The sequence below is a fragment of the Microcaecilia unicolor genome, chromosome 13 (genome assembly GCF_901765095.1).
Source record: "Microcaecilia unicolor chromosome 13, aMicUni1.1, whole genome shotgun sequence".
Taxonomy (NCBI): Eukaryota; Metazoa; Chordata; class Amphibia; order Gymnophiona; family Siphonopidae; genus Microcaecilia; species Microcaecilia unicolor.
This window is the reverse complement of record NC_044043.1, coordinates 5,233,765-5,260,699: the sequence shown is the minus strand read 5'-3', so window position 1 is coordinate 5,260,699 and position 26,935 is coordinate 5,233,765. Positions and strand designations below refer to the sequence as shown.

The window sequence follows — 26,935 nt, the reverse complement described above, 5'->3', positions numbered from 1 at the left end:
AAACAGGGAATAAGACCACGCACACGGATACCAATGTACACGCACCGAGCTCTCATTACTAAATTCCATATCAGCACAAAAAAAGGGGAAACAAGAAGACTGAAATAAAATCTACCTGATGGCAGCAGTATACAGACACGGTTTTAAAAGGTCTTGATTTTACGTGGCAGCTTTGAGGGATACATCCAGTCATATCAAAGAAACATGTCACTGAAGTGTGTTTCACAAATCGGTCCCATCAGATCCACAGCTTGTGACTCTCAGCAGGACACCAGGCACAGAAAAATTAAAAAAGGGCCTGACATCATACACGTTCACACAAGATAAAATGTTTGTGAAGGGTTCATTCATACTGATATCCATTCTTATGCATTGCCCTTGGTAGCACCTGTTCAGGGCCAGCAGAACAAGGTAAGTGTGGTAGGAGGACACCAACATTTGGAGGGTACCATGCCCACCTTGCTTATAGTGGTGCCAGGCCCATGCTCCAACACTGCATGTCCCACCCTTTCTGACAGGAAGTCCTCAGAGGGGGCAGGTTGAGGCAGCACTGGAGTCTGAGCTTGTGGAGGAAGGATGATGGTGGTGGTGGCAAGGGGGGGGGGGGAGCAGCAGTAGCAGCAGTGCTAGCTTTGGGGGGCACCAGCCAATAACTGAAAGAGGGTGCCTGAAACACTACCTCCATCCCTTCACCTCTGTGGAATATGAAACCATGAAGACAAGACACTGGTGGCAATAAGCGAATGCAAAATGTTCACCGAGGGCCATACCTGGATATACCTCAAGGCACTCCTAAGGACACTGAGGTTTGACGTCTTCTTGTCATCTACGTTGGGGATGTTCCTTTTTAAAGTCTCAAAGCATTCCTTCAGATGTGCACGTCTGGGGGGGAGGGGAAAAAAAGCACAGTTCTGGTCAGGTTTTAGACGTGGGGAAGAAGGAGGAACTTTGATCACCAGTTACAGGCAAGTACCATGCCACGCAAATTCACCCTCAACTTATGCATACAACTCTACCAAAACCTCAGGAATTCAGGTGAACAGATGGACTACAAACAAGAACTGCAAAAACTAGTACAAACACATACAGAGAAATATATACATCACGAAAATTTCAGAAATGAAAAACAATAATAGTAACCTCTCTCACAAAGTGCTAATATATCAACCTAAGCGTTTATTGTACTTCTGTATTATGTACTAGACTTCTACAAATCTAAATTTCGTAACCGCCTTTTTAGCAATATGTAAGCCACATTGAACCTGCCATAAGGTGGGAAAATGTGGGATACAAACACAATAAATAAATAAATATACACAAAGATACAACAGCATTGCTGCTGTTCACAGTCAACCCAAAACATCATACCCTCTCCCCCACCCTATGACAACAAGGTGCCACCCAACCCCCTGCATCGGGGGCCACAGCACCCAACTGACTTCTATCTATCTACTTATCATTTCTATAGCGCTACAAGGCATACGCAGCGCTGTACACCATACACAGAAGACAGTCCCTGCTCAAAGAGCTTACAATCTAGATAAGACAGGTAAACAGACAGAACAATTAAGGGTAAGGGAATAAAGAGGTGAGGATAAAGGACAGGGTAAGTGAGTTAGGAGTCAAAAGCAATGGTAAAGAGGTGGGTTTGAGTTTGGACTTGAAAATGGCTAAAGACGGGGCTAGACGTACAGAGTCAGGAAGTCTATTCCAGGCGTGAGGTGCAGCAAGATAAAAGGAATGGAGGCTTGAATTATCGGTAGAGGAGAAAGGGACGGATAAGAGAGATTTGTCTACAGAATGGAGTACTCGAGGGGGAACGTAGGGGGAGACAAGAGTGGAGAGGTACTGGGGAGCGGCAGAGTGAATGCACTTCTAGGTCAGTAGGAGAAGTTTGAACTGAATACGGAAACAGATAGGGAGCCAGCGAAGTGACTTAAGAAGAGGGCTAATGTGGCCATAACGACTTTGGTGGAAAATGAGTCACGCAGCAGTTTTGGATTGATTGAAGAGGAGAGAGATGGCTAAGAGGGAGGCCAGTGAGTAGTAGGTTACAGTAGCCGAGATGAGAGGTGATAAGAGTGTGGATAAGGGACGGATTTTGCTAATGTTGTAGAGAAAGAAACGACAGGTTTTAGCAATCTTTAGCACAGTTTAACACTGCCTATGTCCCCCAGCCACAACCTCTCTTTCCAAACCCCCTCCCCAAGTCAGAACGAGGTCCAATTGCTCCTGCCCTGCTGACCTACTATTCTGCACCTCAGAATCCACTTTGTGTGCAATGCAAATCAACTGTACAAACTCAACACACGCAAGAACCACATGGACACACGTGCAAAAAGCTTGAGTCGGCATGCTTCCCAATTCTGAAATAGCATTTGTTTTGCCCCAGGATTTAATTCCCTGAATCTCGTTTCCATATGCAAAACGGAACTGGAAAACTTTCATCCCATCCTTAAATTCAGCCCTTTGGCACAAAAACAAGTTACTTTCTCGGAAGTGTAGGTGTTTTCAATTTAAAAGGTCTTACACTCCATTTCTGCAAGAGTTTAGTACATTTTTGGGACTTGATTACTCATCTTTCAAAACCTGAGCTCAAGATGAGTTACATTCAGGTACAGGAGTAATTTCTCTGCCCCTCAGGGTTAATAATCTATGTGGCACCTTAAGAGAACGGAAGGTGAAGTAACTTGCCAAAGGTCACAAGTAGTGTCGGCAGGACTTGAACCCTGGCTTCCCTGATTCTAAGCCTGCTGCTCTAATCACCAAAGCCACATCCAACTTTATCAGCAGCGTGGCAACCTAGGTGACTATTACATTAGCCAGGTTTGAGGAGCAGAATTTTATCTTATGCAAGCCCCATGGGGAAGAAAAGCTCAGGGAAGGGAAAGGCAAAGGTGCTAATTAGGCCTCTAGAGTGAGTCTTGCCGGATGATGTCGTAACACGGTGCAGCTGTAAGAGGAGGCGAGCAGAACCCAGCACTCCTCTGAACTAAGGATTTTTTAAAATTATTCTGAGCATTCACGGCCATAGCTGAACCTTGCCATGCCAAGATATAAAAAGCAACAATTTGGCCTCTTGAGCTGAAAAAACACAAAAAAACATTAACATCACAATGCAGCTAGACTGCCGTATTTTTTTTCAATTTCTTAAATGTCCAGCTGCGTCCAAAAAGCCGAGTTTTCAATCTGTAATATTCATATTCTTTGCGATCAGCTCACTCCCTCTTCTGTGAACTGGTCCCTGGATATCCCCTTCCTCTGTGGGCAAGCACTTAAGCCTGTCAGTTCACCCACCCCACCCCCTATGCTACATCCATCCACAGTATTCCTTCATTGTGCTAAAAGACACACCGAATTTGGTAAGGGCAAGCCAGGGTCATCCACCTGTGTGCGTTACATAAAGAATTCACAGAAACTAATCTATAGCAATTTTACTTTGTCCCTACGATTCTAAGCCATGCAGGTTCCAGACAGAAGTAAATTCTAAAGCCACCAACCAGAACAGGCACTGTTTTTATAACTTTCCACACTAACTTCACTATTCCTAAAGATAAGGGATTCCAAATCCGGTGCCCAAGGGCTGCAAACCAGCAGGGTTTTGCAAGAGTTTCACAATGGATGCACATGAGATCTACTTGCATGCACCGTCTCCCTTATATGCAAACTAGCCGTTAAGCCCGTTAAAACGGGCGAGATTTGTTTTGCAAAATGTAATAATTCTCACCTCCATCCATCCATGTCCAGCAACCCTGCTCTCTCCCCTGCCCTCCCCCCATGTCCAGCAGCCCTCCTGTATCCCCTGGCCTCCCCCATCCACTGACCCTCCTCTCTCTCCTGCCCTCCCCCCATATCCAGCAACCCTCCTCTTTCCCTTGGCCTCCCCCCCCCGCTCTCTCCCCTGCCCTCCTCCCATGTCCAGCAACCCTCCTTTCTCCCCCCCTGCCCTCCCACCATGTCCAGCTCCCTCCCCCCTGCACTGACATGAGAGTGCCTCTCACCTCCGTGTGAAAGCGCTGCTGCCTGCAGTGCTTCCACACGGAGGTGCAGGGGGCCTGATACGGAGGGGGGGGGGGGGGGAGCAGCGGCGGCAGCGGGGATGGGGGTGGTGGATGTTGGTGCGCCGGCGATGTTGCTTCGGCTCCAGCATCAGCATCCATTTCCCTCTCTATTCCGCCCTCTGACGTCATCACGTCTTGACGCGAGGGCGGGACAGAGAGGGAAGTCTCTACTGCGCATTTGCGGGTGAGTCAGTCACTTGTCATTTCTATGTTTGATCTGATGCCTATTGATTGTAGAAATTCTGAAAACCCCAGTGGGTTGCAGCCTTCTAGGACCAGGTTTTGAGACCCCTAATCTGAGGCACTTTGGCAAATTTGAACATAGCTGCAGAATCATTATCTATCAAGAGTCTTCAAAGTTCAATGAAACATTTTTTTTTAAACCCTACAAAAACAGGTTACAGGCTTCCACATCCAGAAGCACTCTCTGAGCATTAAAGCAGCATTTAGCGTGTGTTAATCATTAGCGCGCCTTATTAAAAGGACCTTTAATTGTTTATTGCAAAAAGGTCTTAAGCAATGATATAAATCAGAACTTTTTGTGAAAGTATAATACTGCATATAAAATATTCACTTACAGGAAAAATAATTCCAGGGACATTAAATATATTCTTTATTGTACCTTCTTGCCTGAACGTAAATCTATTGTTCTCATCCTAATCAATAAAATGGGCAAAAATTGCTCAAGAAATAAAACTGGGTCACTGCATTTAAAGGATTAGCAGTGTTTCACAACCTTTCCAAGCCCCAGGCACGCCTACATTTCAGTCTCTGTAGATATGAAGGTTCATATAGCTGAAAGAAAAGCTAGGGAAGTACTCGGAGGAGAGGGGCTTGGGAGAGGGAGGAACAGCCACCCGGCAATCCCCGCCTCACGTTTCCTGTTAATTCCTACATTCCAGGGCTCATGCTGTATCTAGCAACGAGAAACGTATGCAGTTACACAAGTCCACCGAAAAAAAGCCCCCGAAAGTTTAAAGAACCACCACTAGTATCTGTTCATGATAAACAGCGCCTAAAGCCGAGGCCATAGGCAGTGGTAATTTTTTTTCTGGCACACCTGATCGGGTCTGAAGGCACACTGGTTGGGAAACCCTTGGAGAGGATACATTTTAAAGAAGAATTTCTCTACATCAAGTAGTGTTTCATGCACAGAAATGGTTATCTGGGTACCACTACTACTTATCATTTCTATAGCGCTACTACACGTACGCAGCGCTGTACACTTGAACATGCTCGACAGAGCTTACAATCTAATTAGGACAGACAAACAGGACAAATAAGGGATAAGGACAAAGAGTAGCAAGATTCTGTGCGGAATCCCAAAGAGTAGCAGGATTCCGGAATCTCAAAGCATAGCAAGATTCCAAAATCCCAAAGACTACTACTACTTATCATTTCTATAGCGCTACTAGACGTACGCAGCGCTGTACACTTGAACATGAAGAGACAGTCCCTGCTCGACAGAGCTTACAATCTAATTAGGACAGACAAACAGGACAAATAAGGGATAAGGACAAAGAGTAGCAAGATTCTGGAATCTCAAAGCATAGCAAGATTCCAAAATCCCAAAGACGACTACTACTACTACTACTTATCATTTCTATAGCGCTACTAGACGTACGCAGCGCTGTACACTTGAACATGAAGAGACAGTCCCTGCTCGACAGAGCTTACAATCTAATCAAGACAGACAAACAGGACAAATAAGGGACAAGGACAAAGAGTAGCAAGATTCCAAAATCCCAAAGACGACTACTACTACTACTATTTATCATTTCTATAGCGCTACTAGACGTATGCAGCGCTGTACACTTGAACACGAAGAGACAGTCCCTGCTCGACAGAGCTCACAATCTAATTAGGACAGACAAACAGGACAAACAAGAGATAAGGGAATATTAAAGTGAGGATGATAAAATAAGGGTTCTGACCAAGTGAATAAGGGTTAGGAGTTAAAAGCAGCATCAAAAAGGTGGGCTTTTAGCTTAGATTTGAAGATGGCCAGAGATGGAGCTTGACGTACCGGCTCAGGAAGTCTATTCCAGGCATGTGGTGTAGCAAGATAAAAGGTACGGAGTCTGGAGTTAGCAGTGGAGCAGAAGGGTGCAGATAAGAGAGATTTACCCAGTGAACGGAGTTCCCGGGGAGGAATGTAGGGAGAGATGAGAGTGGAGAGGTACTGAGGAGCTGCAGAGTGAATGCACTTATAAGTGATACTTAGACTGGTACCTGGATAAAGTTAGAGTAGCCTCTATGGTTTTTTTTGTTTGTTTTTTTAACTCTTTTTATTCAACAGTTAGGGTCCCTTTTACTAAGCTGTGGCAAAAGGGGGCTGGTGCTGGTGTCTATGCATGTTTTACACGCGCGTTGAGGTCCTCTTTTACCGCAGCTGGTAAAAGGGAAGTCTCGCCTTCCTGCAGGAAGTGGCCGTGCGGCAGGTAAAGCAATTGCTGCGCAGCCATTTCAGGGGGAAATCCTTACCGCTACTCACTGAGGTGGAGGTAAGGACTCCCGCATTAACCCAGAAGTAACCAGGCAGTGCACGATACTGCCCGATTATCGCCGGGCACAGTGCGGCGCTACAAAAATAAATACATTTTTGTAGCGCCAGAAATGACGGCACGCTAGGGGTGGGAAGTACCACCGAGCTACTGCAGTAGCCCAGTGGTACTTCCTGTATAGCAAGCGGTAAGCCCGCATTGGGCTTACCGCTGCTTAGTAGAAGGAGCGCTCAGGGAAATGCAAACATGCAACCAATTCTCGAACAAAACTTACAAATAACAACCATGATGTCCAAGAGCAAAGAATTACTCAGAGATAAGATATTGCATTTACATAGTAAGATTATTCCACAATAGATATTCTCTATATTCCCGTAAGTGTACTCTATCTACTCGGTGGATCCACGTCTCCCATACCCAAGACAGGTTATTATTTTTTTTAACTCTCAATGAACTCTTCACAACATGCACCCCAATAAACATACTCAGACTCCTATTCATTCATCCTCCCACCTCCTGCTGCTCACAATGTGAATTACAAGTATCAAACAAACACTATTGTCGTCTATTCTTACTTCATTTTGGACACAGTACTGAAGAAACCGTTACCAAAAATATACATATGCGGAAAGTCCTCGGCTTTATATTAGCCCAATAAGAACGGATCTCCAGCGTAGCCAGAATGCTCATACGTTGTGGTCGCAATTAGTAACTCAGGGAGGGGAAAGGCAAAGGTGCTAATTAGGCCAGTGAACCTTGCCAGGTGATGTTTCCGCATTTAATCAGCACGGCCCTAGCCATAGATGGCGGCCTGAATGCTGGATGACCCCCACCAAAAAGGCCTGGCAAAGTTGCTGCTCTACCTTCTTCTCATGGAATTCCTTGAGGACAGAGCCCCCCTGGAAAAGTAACCAGCACATCCACCTTAGATGTTGAGTACTTTCCAACCTCCTCAGAGGCAAATGTGTAAAGGTGATCCAAGGGAAAAAAGGAAAGGGAATGGGATTTGATATATCACCTTTCTGTGTTTACATTCAAAGTAGTTTACATTATTATATACAGGCACCTAGTTTGTACCTGGACCAATGAAGGGTTAAGTGACTTACCCAGAGTCACAAGGAGCTAGAATGGGAATCGAACCCAATTCAACAGGATCAAAGCCCACTGCACTAACCAGTAGGCTACTCCTAGAATTCTGGAGCCCCAAAGGAGTCATACATAAGAACAGCCATGCTGGGTCAGACCAATGGTCCATCTAGCCCAGTATCCCGTTTCCAACAGTGGCCAAGCCAGGTCACAAGGATCTGGTAGAAACCCAAATAGTAGCAACATTCCATGCTACCAATCCCAGGGAAAGCAGTGGCTTCCCCATATCTGTCTTAATAGCAGACTATGGACTTTTTCTCCAGGAACTTGTTCAAACCCTTTTAAACCCAGATACGCTAACTGCTGTTAGTACATTCTCTGGCAGAGTTCCAGAGCTTAAACTTCTTTGAGTGAAAAATATTTCCTCATATTTGTTTTAAAAGTATTTCCATGCAACTTCATTGAGTGTCCACTAGTATTAGTATTCTTTGAAAGAGTAATAAAAATAAATAAATAAAAAATTGATTCACTTCTACTTGTTCTACATCACTCAGGATTTTGTGGACATCAATCATATCTCCCTCTTAGCCATCTCTTTTCCAAGCTAAAGAGTCCTAACCTCTTTAGACTTTCCTCATATGAGAGGAGTTCCATCCCCTTTATCATTTGGTTGCTCTTCTTTGAACCTTTTCTAATTTCACTATCCAGCTTATAATCGAAAGACAAAAACGCCTATATTGCGACCTAAATCGGGAGATAGGCGTTTATCTCCCAAAAACGAATAACGTGGTATAATCGAAAGCCGAACTTGGACGTTTTCAACTGCACTCCATCGCGGAAGCGTACAAAGTTGACGGGGCGTGTCGGAGGCGTGGTGAAGGCGGGACTGGGGCGTGGTTATCACCCAAACAGAGATGGGCGCCTTTCGCCGATAATGGAAAAAAAGTATGCGTTTGTAGCTAGAATTTAGGGCACTTTTCCTGGACCCTGTTTTTTCACGAATAAGGCCCCAAAAAGTGCCCTAAATTACCAGATTACCACCAGATGGAATCGGGGATGACCTCCCCTGACTCCCCCAGTGGTCACTAACCCCCTCCCACCACAAAAAATGATGTTTCACAACTTTTTATTTTCACCCTCAAATGTCATACCCACCTCCCTGGCAGCAGTATGCAGGTCCCTGGAGCAGTTGTTAGGGGGTGCAGTGGACTTCAGGCAGGTGGACCCAGTCCCATCCCCCCCCCCCCCCCACCTGTTACAATTGTGCTGCTTAATGCTTAGTCGTCCAACTCCCCCAAACCCACTGTACCCACATGTAGGTGCCCCCCTTCACCCCTTAGGGCTATAGTAATGGTGTAGACTTGTGGGCGGTGGGTTTTGAGGGGGATTTGGGGGGGCTCAACACCCAAGGGAAGGGTGCTATGCACCTGGGAGCTCTTTTACCTTTTTTTTTGTTTTTGTAAAAGTGCCCCCTAGGGTGCCCGGTTGGTGTCCTGGCATGTGAGGGGGTCCAGTGCACTACGACTCCTGGCCCCTCCCACAAACAAATGCCCCTCTATATCTTTTTTGAAATATGGTGACCAGAACTGAACACAATACACAAGGTGAGGTCGAACCATGGAACAACAGAGGCATTATAGTATTCTTAGTCTTATCCCTTTTCCCAATAATTCCTAGCATCCTGTTTGCTTTTTTGGCCACTGCCACACACTGGGCAGAAGATTTTAACGTATTGTAATGACAACGATGATGATAATGATAAAGAATTACTACTACTACTATTAAGCATTTTTATAGTGCTACAAGGCGTACGCAACACTGCACAAACATAATTCTTTGCTATAAGGAAGTCAAGTGCTTCAGACTGAGATTCTTTTGATCAATACCTGCAGAACCTGTCAGAAGACATCAATAATACTGTGGCCTGGCCTAATTTGAAGGAACTTTTTTATCAGCCTGAACAATCCACTTCCTGATGGTGCAGTTGTTGAACATCTGTAGTGGATTAAGTGACAGTCATTTTCAAAATTTAGTTTTACTACATACGAAGTAGACTGAATTGTAGAGCAATAGCATTGCTGGGATAAAAATGTAACCATAATTGAATTCACTGTAGTTATGGTACTTTTAATTTTAAAAATATGTTTCACTTGAGTATATTTTTTTATGTGTTATTCATTGTATTTGTGATTTTACTTAAGTATTAAAATATGCATTTATTTTTTACTTTTACTTAAGTACTTTGACCTAGTACTTTGAACAACACTGCAGACTGACAGGCACAAATGGAAAACATTATCTTCTAGAGATCGCTGCACAATCATTTATATTTTAATGAAAGCCATGGAGCACAGCTTCCCAAACGTTGGCACACAAGCCCACATTTAAGGTCACAACCTGGGCGGGTGCATCATAAAGACACCATTGGCCTGTGCCAGGGGTGGACTGACCGTTCAGGCAACTGGGCAGTGCCTGAGGGCCCAGAGGCTCTGCCAGGATGCCCGCCGTTCTCCCGCTGTTCTCCCCATTCCCCATTTTATTTACCTCCGTCGAAGCGGCCGCGTCACTGAAAGCCCTGCCCGTCTCTAGCCTTCCCTTCATGAGTTCGTTCCCTCAGAGTCCCGCCTTCTAACGTCAATTCCTCTTCCGCTAGGGTGGGACTCACAGGGAACAAACTCACAAAGGGAAGGCTAGAGAAAGGCAGGGCTTTCAATGACGCAGCCGCTTCATGGGCAGGGCTTTCAATGACGCTGCCACTTCGACGGAGGTAGTAAAAAAGATTTGAAGGGAAGGCTAGAGAAAGGCAGGGCTTTCAATGACGCGGCCGCTTCACAGGCAGGGCTTTCAATGACGCTGCCAGTTTGACGGAGGTAGTAAAAAAGATTTAAATCACGCAGGGTGGCACTATAGCAGGAAGAAAAAGGGGGATGTTGGGGGGAGAAGAGGGCAGGCAGATGGATATGAATGGGAGGGGAGGATGGGAGCGAAGGAGAATCACTGGACATGGATGGGCAGGGGAGAGAGGAGAAATCGCTGGGTATGGATGGATGGCAGGGGAGAGGAGAGTTGCTGGACATGGGTGGATGGAGGGGAGGGGAGAGGAGGGTTGCTGGACATGGATGGATGGAGGGGAGGGCAGGGGAGGTACAGGGTGACTGGGTGATGGGGAAGGACAGATGATAGATGGAGAATGGAGTGGGGAGGGGGAACAAATGCCGGATGGAAGGGAAAAGAGACGGGACAGATGCTGGATGGAGGGGGAAGGGAGGACAGATGCTGGATGAGAAGGAGAGAGGGGACAGATGTCAGATGGAAAAAGGGAGAGGAGGGACAGACACTGGATGAGGCACTAATTAGAATTTGTGTGCGTAACTTTCTAAGCGTATTCTGTAAACTGATGCATGTAAATTCTAATGTGTGGATCTCAAAAGGGGCGTGGCTATAGGAGGGGCATGGGCAGGTTGTGGGCAATCCTAGAAACTACGAATACTGTTAGAGAATAGCCCGATCTACGCCTAAGTGGAGTGGAGGAGTGGCCTAGTGGTTAGGGTGGTGGACTTTGGTCCTGAGGAACTGAGTTCAATTCCCATTTCAGGCACAGGCAGTTCCTTGTGACTCTGGGCAAGTCACTTAACCCTCCATTGCCCCATGTAAGCCACATTGAGCCTGCCATGAGTGGGAAAGCGCGGGGTACAAATGTAACAAAAATAAAATAAATAAAGTTAGGCACAGGCATCTATACCAGGTTTTAGTTGGTGTAAATGGTCGTGCCAAAATTTAGCCACTGGTCCGAGCGCTATGCATATTCTACAAAGCACGCCTAATGTTTTTTTCCACTGCGATTTCCCGGCATTATACAGAATCTATACATGCAGCAAAAGCAGTCACAAGCATTGCCTACCACTGCTCACCTTCTCTTCACCATTGTTCACCAGAGTGGTGTAGAATGAGTAGAAGTAAATTGATTTTTTACTCGTTTCAAAAGTAAAAAGACTAGGGGACACTTGAGGAAGTTACATGGAAATACTTTTAAAACAAAATAGGAGGATATATTTTTTCACTCAATGAATAATTAAGTTCTGGATCTCACTGCCAGAGGTGTACGTATTTATTTATTTGTTACATTTGTACCCCACATTTTCCCACCTATTTTGCAGGCTCAATGTGGCTTACATAGTACCGGAGAGGCGTTTACGTATCTGGGTTTAAAAAAAGTTTGGACAAATTCCTGGAGGAAAAGTCCATAGTCTGCTATTGAGACAGACGTGGGAAGCAACTGCTTGCCCTGGGATTTATAGTATGGAGTGTTGCCACGATTTGGGTTTCTGCCAGGTACTTGTGACCTCACTTGGCCACTGTTTGGAAAACAGGATACTGGGCTAGATGGACCATTGGTCTGACCCAGTATAGCTACACGTTCTTATAACCTATCTTCAAAATTCTCTTAGCTTTAAATTGTTGCACTGAATAACAGCAATTAGCTAAAGCATGCCATCCTTGCCTATCAAACATTCCTCCTTTTCACACAAATCAGCTCTGACCTACAAATCTTTCCCTTATGCTCCTGCAAAGCTTCAAAAAACCAGGGTAGTTTTAGGTAAATGAGCAGAATTAAGTTTTAGTGGGGAATCTCATCCACACATCGACTCAGTCCTCCAAGGGCTAAACTGGGTCAAAAAACAAAAATATAAGCCAAATCAAACTCCTCTATGTTAATTGCCTCTCACCAGCAACACGGACCCCACCCCCAGGCCAGTTGAACAAAGAACTTGCTTGAACTGTAAAATTAACCCCATAAAGGCCAGACCAAGGTAATGACTGAATCGCTTTAAATTGCAAATTAAAAAAAAAAACTGACAAAGATCTCCAGAAGCAAAACAGAAGACCCCAAACAATGACCCTCTTGACCAACAGAGCCAGTAACAACTTGTACCAAATTAAGAGCATGCAACATTCCACAAGTAAATTAAAGTCACCCACCACAAAACAATATTGCAATTGAAGAGAAATTTTATATAAAAACTTTTTCACCTATTTGGTAATATATCATATGCCATCTGATTTGTATAGCAGTGTTTCCCACCCTTGTTTTCTGCCCTATTATCTCCCTCTTCCCTTTATTCCCCTCCCCTTTATGTTGTTTTTTCTTGCTCTCCCTCTGTCCCTTTTCTCCTTCCTTTGGTAATACGTAATAAAACCCAATAAGGTGTCTAACTTAGCCCTTGAAAACCCAGGGGTCAAGTGAACTACAAGAACACCTAAACAATACTCAACCTGCAACATAGTAGATGACGACAGAGAAAGACCTGTACGGTCCATCCAGTCTGCCCAACCAGATAAACTCATATGTGCTACTTTATACGTATGCCTGACCCTGATTTGTATCTACCATTTTCAAGGCACAGACCTTAGAAGTCTGCCCAGCACTAGCCCCGCCTCCCAACCACCGGCTCTGCCACCCAATCTCCGCTAAGCTTCTGAGGATCCATTCCTTCTGAACAGTAACAATCAACGAGTTTCAAAAAAGTGCCAAAAAGGGGGATATTCATCCCTGGCCTCTTTGCTCAAATAATATCAGCCATCCCCATACACCACTTATAAATCCTAGGAACTAAAAAGACACCCATACCCGGAGGGCAGAGGTAACTAACAATCCCACTATCAGATTCCCCTAGCTAAGTGTCTATAATAAGCAAATATTTCAACCTCCCCCCCCCCCCCCACCCAATATAAAATCACATCAGGTCAAATATTTCTTGCATACTGAATGGGAATGAACAGGAGTACCCAAAAGCACAGACTGAGAAAGAGAAGATGAATATACACAGTCCAAAACTATATTGGGAACAAAACTCAATCTCTCTTCCCTTTTGGATATCCTCCCCTCACTGACCCATTACAGAAAAGATGGGAAAAACAGACCATAAAACATATATCCATAACAGCAGCGGACTCACAGTGATCTGGGCCCCTGGGTAGAAAGGGTCATTGCCCCCCCCCCTGACGCCACCCCATTTCTTTCCAGCACCCCCTGCACACTACAGCCTCTGGGCATACCTTGATGAGACCTGAAAGTCAAGTGGCCTCTTCACGGGGCAGGAGAAAAACCCCACTCTTTCCTGCCTGCTGCTGCTCTACCCAGCGCTGCTGCTTCTTAATGGCTGCCGGGACTTCCTCGCGGATCTTGGCAGCCATTCTGCAGACACGGCGGTGCCGGACAGAGCAGCACAGCAGGCAGGAAAAAGTGGGGGGGTCTTTCCTTTCCCCAAAGAGGCCACCAGGGTTTTCAAAATAAGCCTGAGGGGGTGACTGTCTCTTCTTCATGTTCAATTGTGAAGCGCTGCGTACGACTGGTAGCGCTATAGAAATGATCTGTAGTAGTAGTGTGCGGGGGGGGGGGGGAGCACTGGGCCCCCCAGACCCTCAGGACCATGCCTGGTTGCCCGTATGGTCAGTCCACCTCTGATCCATAAACTAAATTATACTCCCTAATTATAGTTCTCCTACAGACTTCACTAAGGGGATTTCATCTTGGGCTCGCTTCATGTGCCACTGACAGGCCTTTTAAGGCTTCAAGTAGCCTGACTGACATCAGAAGGGAACAGACTGCTGACATCTGAGTCCCACATCACCACAGGTCAGACATAAGAATGTAAATTAAGCCATGAAAATGTGTGTGTTCCAAAAAGTTTTGTATACAGTTTTGTTTTGAAAATTCACCAGCACAGGGAAAAAACTATGTACATACTATTTAGGCATGCACATTGTAATAAAATTGCCCCTTTGATTTGCTGCTAGTTTTGTTTTAATTGCTGAGCTCATAGGAGCATCATGGGTTTACAGTCCCAGCAGTCTCTTCACTACATTGTGCCGTTTTGTCTTTCAGTTTCCTTTCCACTCTGTCATGTGGTCTGTAGTTATGACTAGCTCCAGGTCACCCAGAATCACAGAAGCCAGTCCTGGGTTTGCCCTCTTGCATCCACAGCTCTGCCAGCCCTGTGCAGCTTCCTTATTACAGAAAATTAGAAATGCAATGGGGCAAAACCGAGGAACAGATCAGCCTGCTCCTGGTGACCTGGAGTCATCTGCTAACCTTACATAGCATAAGCCTCAGGCAGAAGGACACCAGAACCAAGTCACTGTAGCATGGAGTTTGCTTTTATACCCAAAACACTCGGAACAACTGTTTTTAAGTGTTTCTATTAGAAATTAGCAGGAAAATGAGCGTTTTTATTTATTTTTTTTTATTTTTTTTTTACACATACCTGTTTTTCTCCAACTTGTTATGTACTTCCCTGGTTCCAGCCCTGGGAAAGACCAAAAAAAAAAAAAAAAAAAAGAACTGGGTGAGCTTGGATCCTGTCCTTCGCACCTGTGACGTGCAGATTCCAAGAGCCATAACTCCACACTTCATTCTGTTTTTTTTCTTTTAAATTATGGCCATCACTAAACTATAATTCTACAGACATATTATGACAGATTGATCTGTTATTATTAGATCATGGAAGCAGCTTGGCTCATAACCTTAGGCTAAGGCCACAGTCAGAACCAAACATGTCCTTGGCACTCAAAAGAAATCAAAATTTACCGTTCCTGGAAGGGACCCTCTCTACACCTGAACTGAAGCTCTCCCCCTATCCTCCTGTCCCAGTCTGACTTCCTTGCTACTCCCCAGGCTAAAAATTATTTTGCTGGAGTATAGGAAAGGTGCCATTACTGAAAGTTGGAATACAGAAGGTTTTCAGCCCAGTCTTTGGGACACACCTAGAAATTGAATTCAATGGGGGGGATATTCTGAAAACCCAGACTGGCTACATGTGCCCTGAGGACTGGGTTGAAAACCTTATTAGTGCAGGAGAGCAAGAAGTTACCAACTGTAACATGATACATCAATGAGGAACTAGGTAACTGTTGTACCCAGACTAGAGGGAACTGCAGGGAGTGAGAAGAAAATCACATGCCACAATTATCTGCACACATAAATAGTATGGGAAGCAACCTCCCCAGGCAGAAAAGTCCAGCAGCAGAACATTGACCCCTTCAGGTGGGAGAGATGTCCAGCAGCCATTGTGGAGCAGTGACCTGGAAGTAGATAATGACACGGGGACGGGGAACCGCAGTAACCGCGGGGATGGGGACAGAGCCCACAGGGACAGGGACAAACTTTGTCCCCGTATCATTTTCTAGTTGGAAGGGTAGAGGGTGGTGGTGGGAGGGTTATTATAGCTGCTCACTGTTATTATTGCTTTCTCAAGTTTATGCACAGCATATTGTTCCTTTTTATACTTTAATAAAAAGATTTAAATATAATAAGTGTTCAAGGTTTCTGTAGATGAGGATAGAGCCCAACTTAAACTCACTGGGGCGGACAACCAGAAATGGGAAATCGGGGATAAGGGTTCCTTTTCTAGGTAGTCTTATTGTGTTGAGATTGGTACTTCTAATTATCTGTTGCATTCATCATTCCAGCTCACCTTCAAATTTTTCACTGGGGGGATATCCTTAAGAAGGTGGGCTTTTCCAAATGCACTCTCTTTTTTTGTATGAAGAAATGTCTTGTCCTTCAAGCATGCAGCTCTTCCCCCCTAGCTACTTCCCCCTTTCTGTTGCAAGCTTGTGTGGAAAAGCAGAGGATAGAAAAAAATAAATAAACCCAGAATGACAATGGAGGCCACTGCAGAGGTGCCACTGGCTCCCGGGACTTCCTGTGAAAAGCACTGCTATAAAGGAATGTACTGTATAAGAAATTCCTGCTCTTTCTTTGAATGGTTATTTTTGAAGGAGGTTAATATTCCACTTAAGTGTTATAAACTCAGTTGTATAGGTTGAATAGACTTAAAATATTGCCAGCCAGCCTTGTTCACAGCCACATTTGTTTTGGGGGGTTTTCTTGGGGAAAAGGGGGTGAAATCCCACCAGCTAATACCCTTCTTCCTCAGGTAGAAACATCAAGTATTCAGAGATCGATGGAGCCTGCCCAAGGTTGACTCCAGCCAGTCAGTTCTGGATCCAGGGACCCATAAAGGAGCACTGCAGCTCTAATGTGCAATTCTAAATCTTCAGGGCTAATGAGAACCACCTGCAGATGGGGAGGGGTTCATACCTCTCAACCAGCTGCAAGTGTGATCCGGTCCTGGATTTTTTTTTTTTTTTTCAAATTCCCAAGTTCAATTATTTTTCTGTTCGCAAACTTCTATGGGAGAGATTGTCAAGGCCCAGATCAAACTACCCCATAAATGTCGCTGTAAAGGACTTTGTAGTGGAAGGCCGTCTGACTACATTGCTGCTCCGAGAACACACGGAAGTCAGCACTTGAGACTCACCTGAGAGCATGCATCGGTAAAAGACAGAGAATGGACACGCATGGGTCGAGTTTCAAAGGATGTTATATACATGCCAGATGCCTGTAAATGTACATCTTTATCTGTAGATTTTCAGCTGCTATTCAGATAGTGATGGAACGTGGCCAGGCAAGGCTTGACTGCCTGAGTCAGAACTAAGCACTGCTCTGTGGCCCGAGCTGGAACTAAGCAAGGCCCTACAGCCTGCGCCGGAGCCTTATGACTGGAGCCGAAGTTATTCCTCCACTCGAAGCCGTAGCTATTCAAGGCTCCCCGGCCAGAGGTCATCTGAAGACTTTTGTCAAAAACCAGAATTCAGAGGGAGGACATGTATACTATATGCAACTGTCTCATTATGTGCGATCCTTGAATCCTGTGGGCTTGGATTTTCTCTTAGAACGCTCTTGGATATGGATAGTCAGGAGAAGAATTCAGTTTGAAATTACCACAAGGCATTGTGTAGTTTCATTTCATCCGGGGATCATAATGCACCCTTAGAGCGATGGGTTCCAGATCTGGGTTTTGGGGTACAGGCATTAAATCTTACCTCTTTAATATCATAAATACCTACGAAGTATACAGTGCTGAACCGAGTGTCAGTTTCGGCTGCTTCACAGGGCCTATTTCTCACAGACTGAGACATTTAAGGCTGAGATTGTTGCAAATGCACAATGTTCAAAATGTCTAGTAGACAACACTTTTTCATGCCTTATGGTAATGCCGTAAAATACAGTCATGCTGGGTTGAAATCCTTCCATTTTGGGGCAATATTGTAGGACTTTGACTGACCCCCAACACCAATGAGTGCACTTTTTGGTTAAATGGATCTGTTGGGGGTTCAGGGCAAGAGTGTCAGAAAACGTAAAAATAAAGCTACTACAGTGAGGAAAACAAATATAATTTTTAATCATTGGATGGAATCCTCAGCTCTTATTGCTACTGGAGGAATAAGCTGCATTCCCCGCTACAGTTAGAATTGTTCTAAAATGGCAGAAAATATTTTTGCAAATCTGAGTCAGTTATATTCACCAAAAGCTCATAGTTTGACACTGAATGAACTGGGGGAAACAGCATCAAGGGTCGGTCTAACCCATCTTGTCCGGGGAAGGGAGGATAGTGACTAATTATGGGTATCAGTATTCTTGGAAATTAGAACGCCACATGAGGTTCCAACCTTGGGATATTTTTTTTTAAACAATTTCTCAGGCAGAGGAGGCTGTCAAAGCCAGTCGGGAGCTTCTGGAAACAAACAAGACTCTTTATGAAACAAGTGATAATTTTAGCATGAAGCCCCTGAGGAAGCCAGACCAGCTGAAATGGTGGCCCTGTTGGGCATTTAAAAGATAAGTGCTTACTTTGGCATTTGCATTCACTGTGGATATTGAGCAATGAGTCTGCGAAGAATAAAATATGATTGAAATTCACTTTTATTTGAAGTAATTTAATGTACAAAAGAAAAATCGGGAGTTTTTGAGACCGATGATAAGGAGAAGTCCCTTAGTATGGGCATGACTTTTTTTTTTTTTTTTTTTACTGGTCTCTGAGGTCTCTTTTCTCACTATAAATATTTTTTTTAAAATTTCAATTACTGTTAGTTTGTCCTTTGTGGAAAGGGGTGTACTTCCTGCCTTGCTTCAGTTGTATTTCTTACTTTACATTGTAAATAGTGTCGAGCTGCAAATACGGAGTATATTGTTTAAAAAAAAAAAAAACACAAAAAAAAAACATACTTCCCTTCATCTGGTTACATCAGAAGCAGGCTCCTCATTTTGCACAAACAGCACAAAACTTAGTGGGCCTTAAACCTAGCCCCCCTCCCCCCCCCCCCAGTCATGATTTTAGTCTGTTCCTTGTAAATATTCAAGAGACCTATCTGCATACGAGACTAAGAAAAACAGCTTCACCTCAAATATTCTGGTTACCCAGAAAATCACCCCCGTTTGAAACAAGCATACATTGATTAGCTTCTAAACCTTCTCGTCTAGAACAAGACACCCATTGCAGGCCAGATCCAAGTATTAACCCATAATGGGCTCCTCTGCACACTCACCCTCCAGGCCTCCTCTTCTGTTCACTAGACTTGGCATCCTCCACTGCTGTCAGCCGCAGGGCACCGAGCTGCTGGGCTGGGGCCTGCGGAAGAGGAGGAGGGGGAGGGGGATGTGGGAGTTGAGGCTGAGGTTGGATGGGTTGAACAACATGGTGCTGGGAGATGGTCAGCAGCGAAGCAGGGTACTGTTGCAGTTGCTTGGGGCTCCCTGAAGGAGGCGTGCTGACCGTCAACTCAGAAGAAACAGGGCCTGTAGGTCTGTGGATAACAGGTGCAACCAAAAGCTCTTGCCCACGCAGGAGGAGCCCACCAAAGAAGGATGACGCTGCAGGAGGGGTGGGGACAGGTTGGCCTGGTTAACTGCTGGGAGGGCTGGAGACTACTGGGAGGGGGATGACTGTCATAGGGGCTGACAGGGGTGGGGGTGGAGGAGGGGGAGGAACTGGCGAAGAAACTGGAACAGCAGAGACCTCGTCCCTTAAGTCTTCTATGCTCGCGATCATTTTTTTCTCGTCATCTTCTCTTTCAAGGTGGTGCTTGTCATTTCCTCTACAACAAAAGCAAAATAAAATATCTTTTATTAAATCCATACACAAAATGTACTTAATATGTAAACCACTTTGGCTGTACCACAGAAATGGGGCTGAGGAGTCGGTACACCAAACCTTCAATGCCAGCTCCAACTGATATTAGGCTTTAAATTTTTTGTTCTGGAGCTAAATACTGGTATATATAACTTTAGATCCAGGATAAAGATATGTATATATAAGTAAAAAATGATAAAATTTACCATATATTATAATGTTTTTTGTTTTGTTTTTTTTACATTTTGAAAATGGAGTTGAGTCGGTACATTTTTATCGACTCCAACTCCACCCAAAATGGCTTCTCACTACGACTCCACAGCCCTGCACAGAAAGATGTTATATATCAAAAATAATAAATATGAACTCTAACAAGCCAGGGCTCAAATCCCAGTGATGTTCCTTTTGATGTTGAGTATATCACTTAACCCTTCACTGCCTCAGGTATAAAATTTAGGATTGTAAGCCCTCTAGGACAGTAAATACCTACTGTATCTAAACGTAACTCACCTTGAACTACTACAGGGAAAAAAAGGTGTAAAATAATTAGATGCTGTGAAAGCAACACAGAAGTTGGGTAGAGAAGGGTGAGCAGCCATCAAACAACAGTGACATCTATGTAGCTGCTGAGGGTACATATGTTCCTATAATGGCTGGGCTAGAGGGAGAGAGGAACGAACGAACAAACAACGGAGAAGCCCCTTCCCCCCAACAGCACTGGATCCTCCAGTAAAAGGCTCAGCTGAGCTGGAAACCCAGAGGAGCAGAAGGAAATCACAAGGTCACGTGAGAAGGCCATAGGACATGATGAGGGACAGCCTTCCTTGAAATCCAAAATCCATGAAGCAGGCAACAAAGTGGTAATATTGCAAAAGACTTTCTTCCCAAGTTAAGACTGTACTGTTAGATACAGCCAGACAGGCTTGCTTACAGAGGAATTACTAGCCCCTTTGGAAGTGGATACCAACCTCCAGAGGGGCTATAATTCTCTAATGGTCAATTCACTCCCTCCACCATGGGCCAAATATTCCTTCCCCCGCCACCTCCTCTGTAAGTCCCATAAATAAGCTAGGAGTTCTTTTAGTAAGGTGCACTGAAAAATGGCCCGCAGTAGCGTAAGCGTGTGTTTTGAATGCGCGCAGAATAATTTTTCAGCATACCTGCAAAAAAATGCCTTTTTAAAAGTTTTGCCGAAAATGGACATGCGGCAAAATGAAAAATTGTACTGCATCCATTTTGGGTCTGAGACCTTACTGCCAGCCATTGACCTAGCGGTAAAGTCTCATGCAGTAACCAAGTGGTAATGACCTGCGCGTGTCCAATACAATACGCGTGACAAAAATGAAAAATTACCACAAGAGCTATGAGGTAACTCCATTTTGACGCTTATGTGGCTTAGTAAAAGGGCCCCCTAGAGAGAAACACCAATACCCTTGGAATCAGATCCTGCAGGTAAAGATTGGAGAACAGACAGACACCATCTTGTCATGGAAAGGGGAGGACCAAGACTCTCAGTTTATATTCGAATATATACGTTATTCAGTGGAGGACACCATCTATATTTGCAGTTGGTGTGCAGAGCTTGGGCTCTTTCTTTAACATTTGGGGACCTTGCATCACTTTTAGCAGGCAGTGGACAAGGTGCCGGTACTCAGTATCACAGAGTACCCCCCTGAAAAAAGCTCAGATTATATATATTACCATAGGTCAAGCAAGAAGTCATGCTCCATGTTCCCAAAGTAAATGCTCTGGACTCAGCAGTAATTTGTCATACTTTCTATTTCAGTGCAAGGGGGCAGTGCTCTGAGAGATCTGCAAGATAAACTTTCCGGAGACGAGAACATAGTAACATAGTAGATGACGGCAGAAAAAAAGACCTGCACGGTCCATCCAGTCTGCCCAACAAGATAAACTCATATGTGCTACTTTTTGTGTATACCTTACCTTGATTTGTATCTGCCATTTTCAGGGCACAGAATTGAGGTTGAAGGGGGCAGACTCAGGAGTAATGTCAGGAAGTATTTGTTCACAGAGAGGGTGGTGGATATGTGGAATTCCCTCTCGCGGGAGGTGGTGGAGATGAAAACGGTAATAGAATTAAAATATGCATGGGATAAACACAAAGGAATCCATTTTGATGGAATGGATCTGTGGAATCGTAGCGATTAGGTGGCGACGCCGGTAATTGGGGAAACAAAACCTGTGCTGGGCAGACTTCTACGGTCTATGCCCTGATCGTGACTGAATAGATAGGGATGGGCTGGAGTGTAAATTTTAAGGGGCTTCAACATTAGCTTCAGAATTTAGTACAAGAACAGTGTTGGGTAGACTTCTACGGTCTGTGCCCTGAGAAAGGCAAGGACAAATTAAACTCGGGTATACATATAAAGTATCACATACCGTGTAAAATGAGTTTATTTTGTTGGGCAGACTGGATGGACCGTACATGTCTTTATCTGCCGTCATTTACTATGTTACTATTTGATTTCTGTGTTTTAAACTTTTTAATATACATACAAAGATACAAATCAAATGTGCAGAACAAACTGAAGAAACATGAAAATCTGGGGGGGGGGGGGACAAATCAGAAAATTAAACATCCCTTGCAAATGTCATACACCTAACAATTCCAACATTATATCCATTTACTAGAGGGATGTGTTCCAGAACTACTGGTGTTCAGCCATTGTCAGAAATTGTTCTCAAGGGCTGGACAATACAAAGGTTCCTTTTTACTTCCCTTTCTTTTTCTTCAGCAAACGTGTTTGCGAGCGGAGGAGGATGCCAGTGGATGGGTATCACACTTTGATCCTGACTCATTAGCTGTGTTTCATCACTGTCATCCTGTCTGTACACATGCTCTTTTCTATTTCTTATATGCCGCCTGCAAGCCTGAAGGCTATTGAAGAGGTGTATATTCAAGTATAGCAGGTGTTTTTCTGTCCCTGGAGGGTTAAGCGACTTGAACACAAGGAGCTACAGTGGGATTTGAACAGGGCTCCCCTAGTTCTGTAAGTTGGAGGATTCCGATTGAAATCTGGTAGGAGAGATTCTTATTAAAGGGTCCATGTCCCCTACCAAATTTCAACAAAACCTGTAGATAAAGAATAGCGCCCCCCGCCTCCCCCTCCAAATGTGCTGGGAGAAGTTGGGCCAGGCTGGAATTTGGACATGCTGAACTCATTTTGTTTGTTTTCACTGGTTAACTGGTAGTAATACTGCTTAATTTTAATTTACCCACACACAGAGCATATGCAGGGGCACTGGTGTGCAGTCAGCACACACCTACTCCTGACTCACCAGACTTCTCAATAACAAGCTGAAAGGACACCCAGCTCTGCGTAAAAGTTAATTGTGAAACCCCAGCCGAAGTTTTACAACAGTACAGCATGAAATGGCCTCTGCTATTAATACCAGTCACTGGAATTTATACATGATCCACAAGCGCTTTGATCCACTGTAAAAAAAAAAAAAAGTCACCCCCTAGGGCCAAGAGAGCTTTCTAAGACACATAAGAGCCGCATCTGCACTGGGAGAGAAAGTGCAGGTCTGGTGGGTGGGTGACTTCCACTTTTAATGCTTCTGTTGGACCTTTTCTGCTAACTGCGTATTGAGGAGACCACATACAAGTTTTAAAAATAAAACCATAAAGCGGGGAAGGGGCTACAAACCATCTACTCTGTCCAACTTGCCATAGGCCAGAGCTCATTTCCAGTTTTTATTTTCACAGTTGGGTTTATCCCAGGCTTTTCTCCAATTCTGTTGCCGATTTTCCTGAAGAGACATTCCAGGACAGGAAGGGCCAACCAGACTCTTACAAACAAACAGTTCACAGAGGCAGCCCACTCCCCAAGTACCGTTTCATCAGACAAAAATTCCCAAGAAATCAGAAAGCAACGTCAATATTCACAAGCAAAAAACACTTTGCAAAAATAGAAAAAAAAAAAAGTTTTCAGTTTCATTTTCAGTTACTGAGTGTGAGCCAGAAACTCACCCAGTTTAACCTCACAGGAGACCGAAGATACACAGAGCTTTCCACTGCTCTCTCTCCAGGGGTGGGGGGATGGGGGCATCTATTTTCCCACTTTATTCTCTCCTTTCTATTCCCTTCCCCTAGGAGAAAATGAACATTGTCTGGAGAATGATATGGGGATGGGGACCAGCAGTAACCACGGGGACAAACTTTGTCCCTGTGTCATTTTCTACTTTGAGGCCTGTTAATGAACTGGGCTGTTATTTATGTTTGAGTGATGCAGACGATATTTTGAGTTTTGAGAAAACAGCAAACGTGCTGGCCACAACTAGCAAACTTTGCATGGGGGATCCTGTACATCCTACCAGCACATCTTCTAGAAGACATCTTCTATTGCAGGAAAGGACTGGGGAAGACAGAAGAGCTAAACTGAAGCCTGAATTCTTGATGACTTCTTATTTCAGCCACAGATTAAAAAAAAAAAACCATAACAGTACTTCATAGAACATATTCTCCCCTCTAGGCATACAGAACGGGTTGTATTTTGTACCCCTGGACATTTTAACAGGGTGGATTAGGATTCTTTGGGGGTAGAGAAATCAGCTATTGTTGGGGTTGGAAGGGTAGGGTGGGGTGGGAAGGAGGGTTATTATAGCTGCTCATTGTTATTATTGTTCTCTATTTGTAATTTATACACAACAGTTGCACAGCATATTGTTCCTTTTTATATTTTAATAAAAAGATTTAAATATAAAATCACAATTGTTCGAGGCTTCTGTAGATGAGGACAGAGATGGGGACAGGGCAGGGATGGGACAGAGACAAACTTTGTCCCCGTGTCATTCTCTAACATTGTCCTCTCTAGTCTCACCTAACGGCATGAAAGCATAGCTGAAACACCTTCTCATTTCCTACTCCCAAACCAGCGCAATTCTCATCCCCATCCCTGGAATATCCCTTCTTGCTTCAAGGTCCAATCCAGGATTCCCATAACTACTACTAATGTGATTAAACATATGTACAGTGTTACAAAGGTGTGTGCAGCACTGTAGTTACATATAAATAATCCAGTCTTTGTAATGTTATATGTGGATCATCTGAATCTTTGTGGGTAATCACCTCCCCCCAACTAACTGAATCTACTCATCACCATCTAGTCTACCTCCTTAGCCACTCTGGTGAGGTGTCCTGAGAGAGTTCTAACAGCACAAAGACCCTCACAAAATATAATTCCTCCCCTTCCCCAACACACACAAAAGTATTTTAGACGCTGGTAACATAGTAGATGACAGCAGATAAGAACATAAAGAGTAGCCATACTGGCTCAGAACAATGGCCCAGCTAGTCCAGTATCCTGTTTTCCAAACAGTGGCCAAGCCAGGTCACAAGTATCTGGCACAAACCTAAATCGTGGCAACACTCCTTACTACAAATCCCAGGGCAAGCAGTTGCTTCCCATGTCTGTCTCAATAGCAGACTATGGACTTTTCCTCCAGGAATTTGTCCATAGATAAAGACCTATACACCCTTCCAGTCTGCCCAACAAGATAACTTATCGCATAAAGTATGGTGTGAACTATATATGTATCCTTGATCATGATCTGTCTGTCATTTTCAGGGAATAGACCATAGAAGTCTGCCCAGCACTGACCATGTTCTCTAGCTACTGAAGCTCAATCTGTCCACCCTGGGTATGTTTATGTTAATTGGTTTTTGATATACTACAACAGTGTTTCCCCAAGTCCAGTTCTGGGGTACCCCTTGCCAGTCACGTTTTCAGGATATCCACAATGAATATGCATGAACTAGATCTGCATACACTGCCTCTATTATATGCAAATCTCTTTCACGCATATCCATTGTGGATATCCTGAAAATCTGACTGGCAAGTGGCCCTCCAGGACCAGACTTCGGAAGCACACTAAAAACTAAAAGGGAAAGCAGGAAAAGAACTGCATTTTACATGACAGGAATCAGAAGAAAAGGAGGTCAGAAAGTAAAAGATGAAGAACAGGCCCGCTGAGAATTCAGAGAAGAGGAAAAAAGACAGTATACAAACTGGTAGGATGACTATCCCCATCTGTACACCACTACAATAGCCCTTATGGATGAAGGGGACACCTATATGTGGGTACAGTAGGGCTTTGGTGACTTTGGGAGGGGTCACAATTTCCACCACAAGTGAGACAGGTAGAGAGAGATAGGGACCAGAGTCCCCCACTCCATACACTGCACCACTCCAGGGACCAGAATGCTGCTCTAAAAGACTTGTCTAACATCTAAGGCTGCCATAGAGGCTGTCATATTTTTATTCACATTTTTTGGGGTGGGAGGGAGTAAGTGACCACTGGGGGTGTATTGGGGGGGGGTGTCCCCTGATTCCCTCCAGTGGTCATCTAGGGCACCTTTTGTGACTTAATTATTCTGAAAACAGGTCTAGACCAAAACGTCTTGGTTTTAGTCATTGGCGTTTGTTTAGTTCCATTATTGCTGTAAAATGTCCAAGTGTTAGGCACGCCCTAGTCCCACCTTTGAAATACCCCCAACACAACCCCTTGTGATCTGGAATGGCACTGCAAATGAATTGCCATAGATAAAACATCTGCAAAATAGGTTTCAAAAATACTGATTTGGACGTTTGAAAGAAGAAAATGTCCTAATGGAGCTTTATGATACTTTTGGACTATTTTGAAAATGAATCCCGTGGAGGGGCATAATCGAACAGGACGCCCAAGTTTTCCTGGGGCCATACTCGCAGGACGGCTCTGTGAAGGGGCGGGGAAACCCGTGTTATTGAAACAAGATGGGCGTCCATCTTTTGTTTCGATAATACTATCGGGGACGCCCAAATCTCAACATTTAGGTTGACCTTAGAGATGGTCGTCCCCGGATTTCGGCGATAATGGAAACTGAGGACGACTATCTCAGAAACGACCAAATCCAAGCCCTTTGGTCGTGGGAGGAGCCAGCATTCGTAGTGCACTGGTCCCCCTGACATGCCAGGTCACCAACCAGGCACCCTAGGGGGCACTGCAGTGGACTTCAGAAATTGCTCCCAGGTGCATAGCTCCCTTACCTTGGGTGCTGAGCCCCCCCAAAAGCCACTCCCCACAACTATACAACACTACCAGATTGTAAGCTCCTTTGAGCAGGGACTGTCCTTCTTTGTTAAAATTGTACAGCGCTGCGTAACCCGGGCAGCGCTTTAGAAATGTTAAGTAGTAGTACCATAGCCCCAAGGGGTGAAGGGGGGGGACCTACATGTGGGTTTCTGGTGGGTTTTGGAGGGCTCGCTGTTTCCTGCACAAATGTAACAGGTAGGGGGGGGGTATGGGC

General features: G+C 44.6%; 1 protein-coding gene across 1 annotated transcript in view; it reads right to left on the bottom strand.

The window, feature by feature from the left end:
- Positions 1-26,935, bottom strand: part of MNT (MAX network transcriptional repressor) — a 164,227-nt gene that overhangs the window by 113,448 nt on the left and 23,844 nt on the right. The window contains 5 exon segments of the mRNA XM_030185758.1: positions 771-882; positions 14,917-14,958; positions 19,043-19,328; positions 19,331-19,404; positions 19,406-19,578. Coding sequence (XP_030041618.1) covers positions 771-882; positions 14,917-14,958; positions 19,043-19,328; positions 19,331-19,404; positions 19,406-19,578 — 687 coding nt within the window.